This window comes from Syngnathus acus, chromosome 16 (assembly GCF_901709675.1).
Source record: "Syngnathus acus chromosome 16, fSynAcu1.2, whole genome shotgun sequence".
In the NCBI taxonomy this organism is placed as follows: Eukaryota; Metazoa; Chordata; class Actinopteri; order Syngnathiformes; family Syngnathidae; genus Syngnathus; species Syngnathus acus.
The window spans coordinates 6,689,718-6,706,000 of NC_051101.1; the positions used below are offsets into that span (position 1 = coordinate 6,689,718).

The window sequence follows — 16,283 nt, forward strand, 5'->3', positions numbered from 1 at the left end:
GCCGTATCATTGTGTGTGTGTGTGGATTCATTGAACGATTCGTTTGAACGAAAACGAATCTTTTGCGTGAACTGATTCTAAAGATTCAGTTCACCTAAAATAACTGGAATGCACATCACTAACCAGCAGCGAACCAAAGCACAGGCTCAAGCTGTAGCCCCAACTCGCAAATTCAAATTTCATCGCGAGAGTTTGGGAGTTAGTGCGGCGTGGTCCTAACAGGTCCACTAAGCAAACCGTGCATAGAGAACCTAATGAGAGCAAAATAGTGATCTCTCTAAAATACACCAGAAAAAAAATTCTGCAAACGGAGGGATTAATTTGAGACCTGTATTGCCCTATTCATGCATTTTACCCCAAAACAGAATGATGCAAAATATAAAAATATGGGGATTTTTTTTTTTTCTTCTGCTGACTTGCTTGCAGACAGGCAAATGCAGATTCACTAATTCGTGAATTTTCCTGTATGATTTCAAAACCCTTTGTTAAGGTTTATCTTTTACATCTGCATCAAATAGAAAGTTTCAATATATGCAGATTGGTTCATCCAAAAAAGACAAGCATTTTATCTATACTGGATAGGACGTTTGTCAGTTCTAGGGTATTAATGTCAAAGTCATTGGTCCATATTACAGTAGGCACGTGATCCATGGTCAGTGGCTTCTCGAATACAGGCAGCAATCAGGACTTGGTCAAGGCTGCCCCACAGTACAAGGGAAAGTTGATTATGCAATTTTGTTACATTTTACTCATCTATAAATACAAAATTACACTAAGTATTTGGCACTGTCAGATAGATTCTTATGTATGATTCAGTTCTATACCACTGCAAAACATTACAGCTTTTTATCTACATTGTGTTCCATAACACTTGCTTGTCTTGGCTGCTGCATTGAGTGGTCATGTTGCGATTGTCAGAGTTCCTAACAGTATTTTTTGTTTAAAGAATCGATTAGTGCGGTGCAATGGTACATTCCAGTACCTGACATCCTACAGTGCACAGTTCAATAGTCAGATGTGTAAATTTTGACTCAACCAAAAGTTTAAATTTGGACAACAATAATTCACACACAATTTGAATGAGAATTTATTAGCCAGTAGTTAACTATAAACTTTCAAAAATGCTCTGGTACCTCCATCCAATACCATGGCTGATATTTTGAGCATTGACACAGTAAAATGACATAAAACAGAAGAACGCATTCAAATTTAATTCAATTTTAGCTATTTTGCTTTTTTTTAAAGAACTTTTTTTGTATATGATCAAGGTCTAGTCAAACCTTACCTAGACCTGGCAGAGTAAATGGTTTTCTTTTTTTTAAGAAAAAAATTTATCATTTTGCAATGTTTTCAGTGTTTTAGGTTTTTCAATGTTTACTTTTTTTTCTCTTTTTCCATCGGTGAAGCAGGTTTCAAAAGCTCAATCTGTAGAGAAGAACAAGAAATATTTATTTTAATAAAATGCTAATCTTGGGCGTTGTGGTCGAACAGGACTCCTAACACACCTTAGACACTGGGAACACCAGCAGGAGTGGTAGACTTCTGAGCAGCCTCTTTGGCTTGGTGAGCCTGGAGCACAGCAACTGCCTCATCCACCTAAATCGAAACAATACTTGATGAACCACTGCACACGAGGTGGTGATAAATCATAGCAGAGCTGGGTATGCTGAATGGAACACACTGCAAAAGGTTTGCACCCAGTGTTGGGTAGGTTAAGACATTCATTGACCTTTGAGCGCAAGGATTCGGGCGATTCAAGCATGTGAAGAAGCTCAGAGTTGTCGATCTCCAGCAGCATGCCAGTGATCTTGCCCGCCAGACTGGGGTGCATGTTCTGAATCAGGGGGAACAGTCGCTCACCTGAAGGAACAAGTGTGCTTTTTAGTAAGATGTATAATGGGTCCAGTGAAACATTCATGTGTCCCAAAACAAGCAACTAAAATACTGACCCAGCATCTGCTTCTGTTCCTGAGGAGGGGCAGCAGCTAGCATGGAGGCAGTCAGTGGCTCCTGTCCTTGGACGTGGACAGCAGGCTAAAAAACAAAAACACATCCCATCATCTCAACATCACCCTTAAACATCTCAGGGTAAAAGCGCTGAGAGGAAAACAGATTACAGTGGTATCTCTACTTATAAATGCCTGTACTTACGAACTTTTCGAGATACGAACCGGAGCCTAGCGATATTTTTTAATCTACTTTGAACAGATGCCCCAGTCACCCCCCCATGGATCTGCCACTCTATTCGTCTTAGTAATGTAAAAAAAAACAAAAAAAAAAAACAAGTAGGGCAAATTTAGTATGTCTCCCAAACCTACCAATTTGAAACTCGAAATCATAAAGAAGAATGGCGAATGCATATGTATTGTCGAGCTCACAACGGAATATGGCTGGTATTGTGCCAAAGTAGGTTTTAAAAAATAAATAAATAAATAAGGGGGGGTATCTCCTGCTGCAGGAGCGTGCACGCATGCAGACAAAGGCAGACAGTACCAGCTTGTTTTCAATAAAAAGATGAAGAAAACACTTCTACTTCCAAAAGTTTCTACTTACAAACGTGATGGCAGCAGAACCAATTAAGTTTGTAAGTAGAGGTACCACTGTATATGGTTTCAGAAAGTCTTGAGGTGCATTCAAGCAAAACTGAAAGCAAATTTAACTATGAACCTGCTGCATGGGGACTTGAGGCTGGGAGGCCATGTGCTGCTGAGGATTGCGGACACTGGCGGCATATTTGTAGTGTGGCATTGCACGCACTGGGGCGGCAGTGGCCGAAGCACTGGCAGGGCGCTGGCTGAGGGCCTGGGTGGCTGCAGTGCAGATAACAAATTGGAAGGGGTTTGGGGGAATACAACCTCTTAATGTTACTTTGATAAAATCCAAGGCTAAAGTAAAGACATTAGTTATACTCACGCATGCGTTGAGAGGCCATCATGCGTGGGACCTGGGTGTTGGTGGCGGCAGTGGGACGGATGGCGCTGAAAGTCTGGGGCCTGGGCGCTGAAGGCCGCATGGCATTGGGCATGTTCTGGAAGTCTGGAGATAGAAAATGGTGTTTTAGATCTTAACATCAGCAAAACTAAATATATCATCAACAATGCAAATGATTACTTACGCTGTGGGCGCACAGCCTGAGTGGCCCATCGAGGGCTGGGACGCAGTTGGGCCAACTGGTTGGCAGAGTAATATGCAGCACGGTTTTGGGCCTAAAGACAAATGCCAATATATGATCATCTCTTTGAAAACATTGAATTCCTAATTATTAAGAGATAACCAGCCACAGAACAGAGAAAAAAAATTAAAATCCAAAATGCTTGACGTTGCAAGACTCACCGGAGGAATAGCTGTCATAAAGTAGCCAGAAGGAGGAGCCGTTTGGTAAGGGTTGAGAACAGGGTTGGGCACAGCCCGGACAGTAGCCATCCTCTGCATGTACTGATTGGTTAGATGGGCCTGACGCTCTTCTTTGCGTTGAGCCAGAGCCACATACAATGGTTTAGTGGCAACTATACGCCCATTCATCTCAGTCACTGCTTTGGTGGCCTCTTCAGGAGAAGAAAAGCACACAAACCCAAAGCCTTTGCTGCGACCACCCTCCATCATAACCTGGGGAGAAGAAACTCAAATTAAGTGCTGGTGAACTTCAATTCAACATTAGCTGTTCCATTCAAGACCACACCTTAGCACTTGTTATTGTTCCAAATGGGGAGAATTCCTTGCGTAGCCGCTCATCATCAAGGCCGTCATCCAAGTTTTTCACATACAGGTTGACACCCTGGCGAACAAGATCACAAGTTGCTTTCGAGTCTGAACTTTAAATTGCTGCACATGAGGTTAAAAAAAAGTCTTTCAATACAATTCCGAATGAATATCATTAAATTTCAAGGACACAAAAACATTCCAAGTGTACTTCGAAACAAACCTGGTATCTGGTCATGCGATCCTGTTTCATCTGCTCAAATTTGCGCTTGAGCTCATTCTGGCGCTCCCCCTTTTTCTGGGCACGCCCAACATAAACTTGTCTGCCATTCAGTTCTTTACCGTTCATATCATCCACAGCCTACAAATAGATATATAATTAAAAGATATACATATTGTACACCATGAGATGAAACATTGGCAAGTTTCTACCCCACGGTCCAAAGGACTTTAATCCCTCCTACCTTTTGTGCATCTTCATGTCTTTCAAAGCTGACAAAGCCAAATCCTTTGGATTTGCCGCTTTCATCTGTCATAACGCGGATACTGAGTGCTGGGCCTAAAGAAAAGACAATTGGCAAAAACTGAATACCACTGGCCAAGCAAGGAAGAAGACATTTTTGTTGATTTAGCCTGTGAAAAATTGTTTTTATCCAATACTTACCATATTTTCCAAACAACTCCTTGAGCTTTTCATCATCCATATCCTCCCCAAAATTTTTGATATACACATTGGTGAACTCTCTTGCACGGGCTCCAAGTTCTGCTTCCCTCTCTTTACGTGACTTGAATCGCCCAACAAATCTATTAACCGAAGAAAAACAAAAAACATTAGCCAATGTGTCTTGATTACAATTTGACTTAAATCTATAGCTATTATTTACATCATACTAGTTACCGCTCAGTCCATCTGGGGTATTCTAATTTGTAAGACTAAGAGTTGTCATACAACATGGCAATGAGGTATGGGCCATTGATATTTTTTTCATCAAATATGTCAAAGCGAATCCAATGTAGTCAACATAAGTTCAGCAATTTGATTTAGTTGAAACAGCCCAGACCTCAGTCTTGTAGAAGCCTTTTTCACATTACATTTGACAGAGCGCAGTACGCTCTCAGACTCGCTCATTGTGTTTGAAGGGCTGGGACCACAAAACGGAGCGCTGCTGTGCGGCACAACCAGGACTTCTGACTACGCCCTGAATTGGGAATTTTATTGTTCGAGAATGGTGGCGTAATGTCATAAGCGTCTCCAATCGGAGAATAGCCGACAGTGTGAATTAGCGCTATTTTAGCTTATTGAAAGGTAACAACGTCCTTAAAATATCCAAGTTCTGTAGAGTAATTAGTGTCTCCTTTGCTGTGTGTCTCCTTATAACAAGCAAAGTGGGGACTTTTTATTATTACGACAAATTCTTGTCAAGGTGTGGTCTAACCAGAAAAAAAAAAAAAGGAAATCTTTTACTCCAACAAACTGCGACGTTAGCACTTATAAATATGGACATATTGGCAACTCGGGTGTTGCAGAGCAACTCTTTCATACTAAGTGCAGTGTGAAAAGGGCTTCATGGGTGACAATTACATAGGAAATTAGCAATTGTTTTTGTATGTCGTTATTTTATTATATAGACAAATGCCTATGGATACACATGTTAATGTGTGACTAAATTACCTGGTAGTAAACTGTGCCTTAGTTACGCGGTTTAAGAAATGAATTAATTTGATCTCAATATTTAAGTTTGTATAAAGCATATTTTGCTTTACAGCAAAGAATTTTAAGCCTTGATACATTCAAACAAGATACTGTTCATTAGATTTTGTTAATCATTAAACACACAGACTGTCATTTCATTTGATTAATATTAGTAAAACACTTCACTCAATATTGTCAATCATAAACCCACTTACACTTTTCTGTCATTGAGCAACATGCCATTCATTTTCTCAATGGCCCGCTCAGCAGCCTCGTGGGTCTCAAAGTGCACAAAGCCGTAACCCTTTGACCCATTTTCATCACAAACCACCTTGGAGAGGGAACATTGAGCACTTCAGTAACAATCTCCACCACCATGCATTGCAGTAAATACATTTGACCAACAATGTGATTCTATGCCATGCAAAGTAGTAGTGAGTATGCAAATCTTTCAAGCCACAAACTAACATGTGCACAAGACATGCTGACAGCTCCACCTACCTTACAGGATAGGATATTTCCAAATGCTGAAAACGTATCATAGAGGGCCTTGTTATCTATAGACTTGTCCAGGTTCTTGATGAAGATGTTGCCCACTCCACTCTTCCTCAAAGAGGGGTCTCGTTGAGACCACATTATGCGAAGTGGCCTGCCTTTGATCACGTCAAAATTCATGGTGTCCAGGGCTCTCTCGGCTGAAAAGATCGGTATAATCAGAAAGCGATAAACACGGCAGTGCTCACATATTCGCTGACGAATGCATTCCTTTACTACAGTGGTCTCGAACGCGACACTGCTGTTGAGCTAGCTTGCAGTTTAATCATTACAACTAGCTTTCGACAATCGTTGAAGACTCACCGTCAGCTGGCTGCTGGAAGTTCACATATGCGTAACCAAGGGACCGACGGGTGATCATGTCCCTGCATACTCTAATAGATAAGATGGGCCCAGCCGGGCTGAATTTCTCGTAGAGCATGGCCTCGGTTACGTCTGGATGCAGGTCCCCCACATAGAGGGAGGCCATGGGATAGCTAGGAGCGCTAGGGTTCATGACGACGACGCGTGTTCAGACACGACACGTTATGACAATCGACGCTCTATTAAAGGTCTCAAAACGCCCGTCTTCAATGTGAAGCGGCTATTTTCTTTATCCCGTCGCAAACGACTGGGCGCCCAGACGAGTTTTTCCGTACGTTACCTCCCAAAGGTGGCAACGTGGGCTAGCTGGCCTGATTAGCAAAGCTATCGAAGCGTGGCCTAAGCGATGCGGCTCGTGGGACTTATTTTGTTGCGTATCGTTCACAAGCAAAACGAAATGGTGCGTAAACTCGCGAAGCTATCGATACAATCAACAAGAATGACTAACACTGCTTCTAGAAACGTGGTAGACAGCGATTGAATTACCACCCACGTTTTCAATAATGGCGGTTATCTTCACGTTAGCGTGCTAAGGTCCGTCTAAGGTTCTTCTTTTACGCGTTGCTTGAGTTGGCAAATGAAATCCTGCTTCACCGATTTTTTTTTTCTTATAAAAATATGTCTGCGTGTGCGCTCTAGCTTTTGGTTTGTTTCATAATAATAAAATGTGTGCCGTGGCTAGCTACGGAGCACACCCAACGCAGACGGATTACAGGAATGAAAGGAAGGTCGGTAGAGGTTGTTTCCCGATATCAGTCCAAACGTCGGGGCGGTCGACACTAACTATGACGTCACAAATCTCGCGATAGTTTATGTTGCCTTCGTGACGCTTTTTATCATCCTCAGCTGCCCTCCCAACGTCCACTTCCAACTCAGCCGCACCCATTTACTTTTTTTTTTTTTTTTTTTTTTTAAAGAGGTAACGCATTCGTTGAGCATTGTAGGAACAATTTCTTAATTTTCTTTTTTTTTCTCTTCTGTTAATGTATTTTTCAAGTCAGAAAGTGGACCTCTAGAAAAATAGTCAAATTCACAAGACTACCATTATTAATGCAAAACCTCTTTCATAATCCTTGGCAAAGGTGGTTGAAGTAAAATTTGATATTTCTGTGTACTACGGCTTCCTTCCACATTTCCAAACATCATTCCCAGGTCGATAGTGGGGAGAAGGATTTTTTAAAAAAGCGTCATTATGTACTGTATACATAGCAATTTAAAAATACCATTCAAACTTGGCAGGGTTGACACTAACTCTAGGCTGTGCATCAAATTTTATTTGTATTTTGTTTTATACTTTTTTCCACTTTTCAGGGACTTGAAGAGAAATTATATAAACAAGAAAGCTACAATGTTGTTCCACAAACAAAAATACAGAATATAACTTTCCATTTGAAAACTAAACTCTTCTGTGTGACCTTGGCTCATGGTTTGATGAGACGTGGCTGCTTTGAACTTCCGCTGTAGATTTTGTTCAGTCTGCATTTTGGGTAACCACACGCTTGTTGATCAGAGTCAGTGTTCAACATTTTGCATGAAAATGCTGATGTTAGTGGTATAACCAAGTCTACAAATACCAATGACTCACACAGTAAAAACTACCATTGAAAATTCTATTTTGAGTTCTAAACAATTAATCATTCCTGTGGGCAGAAGAATATTGCGCAATAAAAACACAGTTCCAGTCAACTTCTTAGCCTGACAAATTTAAATTATCTTTATTCTTTATTTTATTACATATCTATCACCCCTCCAAATAAAGTGGGGATTGCTTTGAGTGATTCCAAATCAAGTTAACAAAGCCAGCTAACCTGACAAATATCTCCACCAATTGTCTTACCAATAGATGCACTTTAGATTGACAAAAGGTAGCGTATTAAAACAAAAAAATCAAAAAAAGTAACAAGCATTATTTTCTGTGACAAAAAGAAACCCATTAAAGACGTGTGGAGTCCAAACTTTGTAACTTCTACATTGTGAACAGGCATATCATCCCCCCCCCCCCCCCCCCCCAACGAAAACCTCAAATTCCAACATTTGACAATGATGGAATGTAACCTTTCATTTCTGTTGTAGATTCAACAACTCCTGTGAGGAGATAATGGTGATATTCACCTTTACCACAAAACCATACAAAGAAATGAGATAAACAGTAGAACTGCTTGCTAACTTTTAAGGGTTGAAAACATGCTATCCGACCCACAACTACAATAGTATAAAAGCTACATCCCCCAGCCAAAAAGTAGTCAGATTAGCAGCAAATAACAAAAGCACCCTTTAATTTTCAACTGTACCCCATTATCTCATCCTCATTTCTACAAAAGAAAACAACATGTAACATGCTGAATTAAAAAAAAAGGACAACAATAATGTTATGGTGGTCTCAGTGGTTATGGTCCTGATGAAGGAAGAGTCAGGATGATGGCAGGTAGACAGAAAGGACTGACGGGGTTTTGCTTGATGTCTTGGTTTCTATACATCCTCGCCCTGGTTGTCAGCGTTCCACAACTGAAAGGAGGTACAGAAAATGGGTGAGAGGGAAAAAAAAGAGAATTAAGCAACACAAAGCATTTCTATTTATTTTAAGGCCCCCCCTTTCTATGGGCTCACCACCTATGTGATGGGCGAACCCATTAGAGCCTTTCTTGTTATGTTGGAAGCCTTTAATGCTCAGGTTGACAATGACACTAAGATCTGGAAAGGTGTGACTGGAAAGAACGGTTGCTCCCAATCTGAACGCGAGTGGTGTTTAGTTATTGGATGTCTATGCTTATCGCGGGTTGTCCATGTATTGGTCGTAAATGTTCTGCTTGAACCCATAAAATTTGGAGTTGGGGCAACTGTTGTCCTTGTCAAAAAAAAGTCTGCAGCCCTACCCTGGATATCATAGGTATAAAAATCCAAAGTAGACTGAGCATTGTAAACTGAGAAACTTACTGTCAAGTTGTCTCTTAGTAGCTGCATGATAAGTGTGCTGTCTTTGTATGAATCATCTGTCACCGTTTCCAGCTCTGCAATGGCGTCATCAAAAGCCTGCAAGATAAAAGAATAGTTTGAAGGGTTCGGAATTTGTCCTCTTTTGTCAAGCATTAGTAGAAGTTCTTACTGTTTTAGCCAATTGGCAGGCCTTTTCAGGTGAGTTGATGATCTCGTAGTAAAACACAGAGAAATTGAGCGCGAGACCAAGTCGGATTGGGTGTGTGGGCTGCATCTCTTCTGAGCTGGTTTTAAGAGCCTCCTGGTAGGCTTGTTCTGAGTTTGTGATGATTTCTGAAGTTAAACAAAGATTAGACACTTAAAAACCCATCAAAGAACCAAAATACATAAAGGATAAATGCCAAACACAATTATTCCATGCATCATTCAACACAATCTAACCTTCACCACAGGAGTAACACACAAAAAATGAACATTCAAACACAACCACACCAACAGATTCCTTAGATAAAATCTCACATACTCTGCTTGTCATCCCCTATTGCCACTTCGGCCTGGTAGCGATGGTAGTCGCCTTTCATTTTCAAATAGAAGACTTTGCTCTCCGGCAAAGTGGCTTTTGGAATGAGATGAACATTCAAGAGATCCTGAGCAGAAAAAGATCATTACAATTTTGAAATAAACTATTAAGCGTCCGGAGCCTTTAGAACTGAATAAATTCAATATTGGGCTCATGTACAAGGGGTGTGAATGCACTTTGCCCACACGCACGGTCAGACTTTTATTAAGTGTAAGACGACCATGGTTATGGCATGAGGAAACCGATATTGTATGCAACATTGTTATGCTAACGCTGCGAGTGCATCTATTTTCGAATGATCACTTCTACAATGTTCCTATTTACCACAAATTCAAATGTAATTGGTTTATTCTGAAAAGCGGCACACCCCACAAGAGACTGTCAACATGGTTTTTTTCTTATTGTTGCATTTTTATGTTCTTTAAATCATTATTATAATCTTTGTGGTTTGTGTGTTGGTGGGAAGTAGGAAGCGGTTCCATTTTCAAATCATCCAGAAGGAAATTTGGAAGTCACAGTCAAAAACTTGAACATTCTTTAAAAATGTAAACACCACTCTCTCGAATGGAGTTTGACAATTGATAATCTGATTCTTTTTCCTGGTTTAAAAAGGACAGAGTTAAGCACAAGTAATTAAGTGAAGCTCAAATAAATATAATGTACATCATTTACAAAAGAAAGCTCACCAGAACATCTTGACAGATTCGATTGAGCTCTGTCTCAATTTTCTCCTGGTACTCTTTGGACAATTCCTTTTTTCTGTCGTCTTCGACCTTCAACGCAATGTTGCTCAAAACCCGCCAAGAAGAACGACGGGCCCCAACTACATTTTTGTAGGCAACAGAAAGCAGATTGCGCTCCTCATTGGTCAGTTCGCTGTCATTATTCTCTGTGGCAGACTTCATCGCTGCAGCCATGTCATCATAGCGCTCCGCTTGCTCGGCCAGTTTAGCCATTCTGATCAAGTTCTCCTTGGATTCCCCACTCATGATGGCTTACTGGAAAAACAAATGCAAAAGGAAAGATGTGTTCAAAAATAAAAAAAGAACTAGCCAGGCATTTCCCATTCGCATACAAAAGCAGTTTAAACTTCTCAGAGGCCTCCGTGCTTTTAAACATGTTGCAGCTTGCATGTTTATTGCGTCACTTGCAATTATGTCAATACTAAAACCATTTTTTTTCTTGACTTTGCAAACGTGGGCAAAGTGCAGCCCACAGGTTACGTTCAGCTCTCCCACTATCCCTATTGGCCCTCATAGTCTTTATAAAGTAGGGGTGTAAAGATGAGTTTTTTTTGGTTTTTTTTTTAACCAATGAGATATATATCGATACAAGGCCTAATGTTTTGACAGATTTTTTTTGCGAAACAATAAAGGCAATTTCGATACAATACCAAAGGCTTTTGTAAATAAACCTATACTAATTAAAGGGTGAATGGAACTGCTAATTAAGACACGGATTCACTGAATACAGTTTCATACTAAAAAAAATTAATTAAAACATGTAACATTGCTGATATCATATCAGACTACATCGGCATCGGACGGTATTCTAGGACACAATATCGGTGTCATACTTGAAGTGATAATGTTGTACAAGGACACACCTAAATTTGATACGTACAGTATCTCGATAGGTGGGGTACAACAATTTTCAAGCAGAGTGCATTTTCAAGTGGACCGACTCCATTCAGTTTGATTCTATCTGGTATCTTACGGCTGGAGCTCAGACTCACTGTAAGAAGCCATCCTGTGACCATTCCTCCTCCGTTATAACCTTGTCAATATTTTGAAGCAGATGAAACAACTCCTTTAGTACTTTTTATTTTTATTTTTAATAGACCTGCAGATTTTCTCCGAATCTATGCTGCTTCTGCAGAGCTTAATAAAGAAAAAAAGAGCTTAAGTCTTGCACAACGGATGCGTTTATTTAATAAATATTGTTTATATATTGCAAAGAAAATGATAGTATTCATCTTATTTGGTCCTGATCTTGGAGCTGATATTAATTTGCACTTAGTTTCAGTGATATGATGATACGAATTTGCAAACACAGTTAAACGGTCAATGTTTAGAATTTAGTGCAGTCTAATGGTGAACCAATAAAATACTGTACGATGAAGTTTAAGGCATGTGCATTTTGAAGTACACACACTAAGGTGCCTCAGAAAGATCACTCTTTGAAAGCCTATTACCAATTTCTTCAGAAGTCTTTTGGTATAGATTGACCTGCCACCTATCAGATGATCCAGTATCCCCTCAAAGTTACTAAGTAAGAGCATTGCATTTGTGACAGATGCTATAATTACAAGCTTGTGATCGGGGGACTTACTCCGTAGCAGAAAGTTGGCTGCAAAACATGTCTGTGTACAATCCAGTGAGGCGTGACCATATATTTAAAATGTAAAACGTTTTCATTATTGAAATTCATTTTTATTGTTTTGTTTTAAATGAATGCACACTGAAAAATCAAAACATTCAACACACTGTCTCTTTAAGAAACATCTCAACTGCTCATTAGGCTGCGGGACAGCGACAAATAAAGACAAATCAAGTATTGTGTGACTAATAATATGGCAGTTTTTATAAATAACGTACCGGGAATGCTGTATATTCATAGTTATTCTAATTTCTCACAAACCTGCAGGGCAAACACAACCCCCCCCCCCCCCCGCTCTTTTCCTGCATACATAAACCACACCCATGCCCATACCTGCGTCTCGCCCAACAAACTTTTAGGATCAGGCTTTACCTGCTCGTGGCCGATTGACGATTACACCCAAACTACATCTCTTTGAAAGGCAAATTATGAAGGAAAATATCAACCGCGTAAAGGATGCGACATTATTTGCCCTCGTGACACATTTCCTGTAACATCCGCCCCCGACAACGTTTGACATCGCAATGAGGTTCCACACATAGCTTTTATCTAATGCAATTCCCACTAAAGCAACGCATTTGTCAAAATGTGACAAAGGTTGTTCGATGTTTAACAATCTGTCAGATGTTTACAAAATAATTGTTAAAATCCTGCGTTAAGATCCTCACAAATAATCAATGCTCAGGATCTCAATTGAACTTAATAACGAAAGCAAACAAGAATTCCATTAGCTACAAGATACCAGCAGCGATCGCGCAAGCACCACGACCAACGTGGGTTTCCATCACAGTTAACTACTGTTGGACAGTGAGCAAACCCAACCCAACAGGTTCAAGTTAGTTGGTAGAGACACGTTGTATCAGCTTAGTCTTGACGTGATACGCCTTCCTCGCGTTCCATTTTCGAGTTGAAAGCAGCTACGAGACACGTTTCATTGTAATGGAGCTAGCCATTGTTCCTTGTCAGTGATGAATTGTCGGCATTTTCCCGCAAACCCAAGGTCAATTACAATTACAAAAACCTGGAGGATTTTTCGCTGCATTTGTTACGCAACAAAAGTCGAGCAATCGCCTATGCCAACGCGACACAGTAGTTACAATACGTTTGTGTTCATTTCCTACCCGTGTAATGGTAGATCGCAGAAGCTTGGGCTTTCAACTTCCAGCTGATTCTCTCAGCGTTGTCAGCGTGAAGAGTCGACGGGGTTTCCTTGCAATTCTAATGGTTAAAGGCGCTGCCCGTGCAAGGGCGGATGACGTCAACATCACCATGGTAACCATGCACTAGCCATCAAGGGAGTTGTAGTTTCACAGGGCCAAGAGAGAATTCACCACCATTATGAAACATGCTTAAAAAAACAAACATATTTCGTATATTTATAATATTTTATATATAATATAAAATATTTTGTAGTTGCACACATACATATTTAATTAAAAAGAAGCATCTCAGCTTGTCGTCAATGTGGAAAAAAGTGTATTTTAAAGGATAAAAAATGTTGACTAAATAAATTATGATACCTTTTAACGTTAACATTTATTACAATTTAAAAAACAACATATTTTTATTACACTTGTCCCCAGCATAGTCATGGTTCGGCACAATTTCGTCCCCCCCAAAAAAACTCTACTAGTCACCCTGCTGTGCATGGATGGCAGGGATGCACCTTGGACACTCCTGAGTTAGCTATTAATGTTTCTACACATGAATAAAACACCCTTCTTTGTGTCTAAAAGAACCCCACAATGTGTAGTTTTCTTGTCAAGGTGTGGTTCCATGGAAAAGATAAGAACTAAAAAGAAACTTAGGGAATGAGATGTCTAACCTGATAAACCAGTTCTAATTCAGTTCAGTCTCGCAGACAGACACAAACGTCAGTTGAAGCAAATCGATTAATTTATGCATTACACGTATCAATCTTGGAAAAGCTGTTGGAAATAGTCAATATGTGTGGCATTAATGCCATCCTCTGTGCTGCTCGCATGGCAGTGTATATACTATATGCATACATGCACACAAATTCATACACATGTATTATTCATTCATTCATTCATTCATTTATCTTCCGATCTGCTTATCCTCATTAGGGTCCCGGGGGTGCTGTAGTCTACAATACATTAGACTCATTAAAAAAAGGGCGAAGAGTTGGCGTGACAAGCAGCAAACAGGTAAAGATTGAAACTGTGTTACATTAGAAAATCCTTCATATGTGGGAACCAAAATTGTATTGGAAAGTTCCCTGTACAATATTTCAGTTTGGCGGGGAACATTAGCGAGCATTGTCTGTCCAGGCCACATCTAATATAGGAACTAGCAACTGTTTATTTTTTAAATTATGGTAGTTGCTTAACCTATCAGGCTACAAAATCTGAGTTTAAATTGCTCAACTTCTCAAGTTGCGGTATGTTTCCTGTGGTAAGAGGTGCGAGAGCAAGTAGTATTTGTCTCCAGGGTGAAACAGAAAATTGCAGTGCACAAAACCTGTTAGTCCACTGCAAAGTCGACTGACCTCAGCGATTACAATACCTCAGTCACAAGATGAGCACAACGCTTGTTCTTATCAACTTACAGTGTATGTTGGTACACAGAACGGCCATGACATGTATGATTTGTCAACAGTTACAAACAAACGTAATTCTGTCTGTAGTCCATATGTTCAATTACTAAGTATCATCACATTCTCACTACTTCCAAGTTGGGTATGAGCCCCTAAGTGTATATCCATGTTTTATTGATTTAAAAGTGCACAATGTCTGTTTTTCTTGTTTTGATCAAGGTACGGTTTGAAGTAGGAATCTCAAACCTGACAGTGAATCATGACCTCTCGGGTAGAAAGTGGTCTGCAAGTAGCCATTTCACAGGTCTATGATTTCCAACTTTATATCATCTGCCTGTGGAGGTTTGCTTGCAGTTCCTTATAAAGGTACTTTTCATGGATGGTCACCAGCTGCAGAGCGCCTTGTTCTTCAGCCTCCAGTAAGTGATTGCTTCATATTGTTTATTGGTGTGTTATCAATAGACTGTATTTCTGGACCCCTTTTCTAACTCCATTTTGGGTGTGTGTTTTTTTTTTTTTACACATACACATACACACGCACACACAAGCGGGAATCAAACTCACAATACAGACAAGCTACCCCTACACCATAGGTGTCAAACTCAAGGCACGGGGGCCAGATACGGCCCATCATTTCATTTTATGTGGCCCGCGAAGACAAATTTTGCATCGACTTTGTGTCATTCCTAAAATTACAAATTGTCTACACTTTAAAAAATATGTATAGATATTGCTTGCAATTTTCATTACCATTCGTCTTTTTAAGAAATTTGAATCCGTTTGTTTTGTAACCTATACTTTATATTGGCAATCATAATGGCCCTACGAAGGAAACTATGGCTACGATGCGGCCCGTGACAAAAATGAGTTTGACATCCCTGCGGCCTACACCATCAGCGACTCCCAACTCCATTTTGAGTGTGAAGAAACCTAACACCGCGCGATGACGTCAGCCTGACTGTGCTGCTACCCACAGCCCCTCTAGAGGGCGTACTTGCTTAGCATTTGCTGACTGCTATGACGCTGTGATGCATTTTCCACACCTACACTGCTCAATTAATGTCTTTATTTGGCAGTATTCACATGTGACATCGTGAATTGTAATAGGTTAAATTTTGGTGACCAAAGATGTATTTCAGTACAGTTGGTGTATGTGAGATTTCTGTGGAACAGACTTTGAATAGAGAGCTTTTTCTGAAGGAATATCCTAGAAAATAATTTGTTTTGTGTTTCTTTGCTACGACTAAGATCAATCTGGATGCCCTATTAGCCTACAATGAGTATACTTAAAAACGTACATTTTTGGTGTAAATGATTAGTTTTGGTTTCGTTTTGTCATGGCTTTGCTGTTTCCCCGGCAACAATGATTTTAATAATTATTAAAGAATGTGAAATGTGTTGGTAGAGACCATCTTCGTTCCCTTCCCTTTCATTCTTTTTTGCAACCATTTATCACTCCAAGTTATTATTAACATTGCTTGCCACTATATCTTTGCACCAATTCTGCTATTTAATGTTGATTG

At 40.0% G+C, this 16,283-nt stretch overlaps 2 protein-coding genes across 2 annotated transcripts; both read right to left on the reverse strand.

The window, feature by feature from the left end:
- Positions 1–1,074: 1,074 nt before the first annotated feature.
- Positions 1,075–7,045, reverse strand: LOC119135839 (polyadenylate-binding protein 1A). Its single transcript, XM_037273791.1, has 15 exons — positions 6,251–7,045; positions 5,894–6,087; positions 5,608–5,723; positions 4,364–4,503; positions 4,164–4,258; positions 3,923–4,060; positions 3,680–3,775; positions 3,334–3,606; positions 3,116–3,206; positions 2,914–3,036; positions 2,668–2,810; positions 1,950–2,034; positions 1,730–1,860; positions 1,506–1,596; positions 1,075–1,425 (listed from the first exon to the last, which is right to left on the reverse strand). Exons 1-14 carry the CDS (start codon positions 6,441–6,443, stop codon positions 1,507–1,509), a joined length of 1,908 nt encoding a protein of 635 aa, XP_037129686.1. The 5' UTR covers positions 6,444–7,045; the 3' UTR covers positions 1,075–1,425; position 1,506.
- Positions 7,046–7,997: 952 nt separating this feature from the next.
- LOC119135840 (14-3-3 protein beta/alpha-like) lies at positions 7,998–13,466 on the reverse strand. The gene is made up of 6 exons (XM_037273792.1): positions 13,325–13,466; positions 10,511–10,822; positions 9,768–9,891; positions 9,414–9,577; positions 9,245–9,340; positions 7,998–8,815 (listed from the first exon to the last, which is right to left on the reverse strand). The coding sequence occupies exons 2-6, from the start codon at positions 10,811–10,813 to the stop codon at positions 8,780–8,782; spliced, it is 723 nt and encodes a 240-aa protein (XP_037129687.1). The 5' UTR covers positions 10,814–10,822; positions 13,325–13,466; the 3' UTR covers positions 7,998–8,779.
- Positions 13,467–16,283: the final 2,817 nt, after the last annotated feature.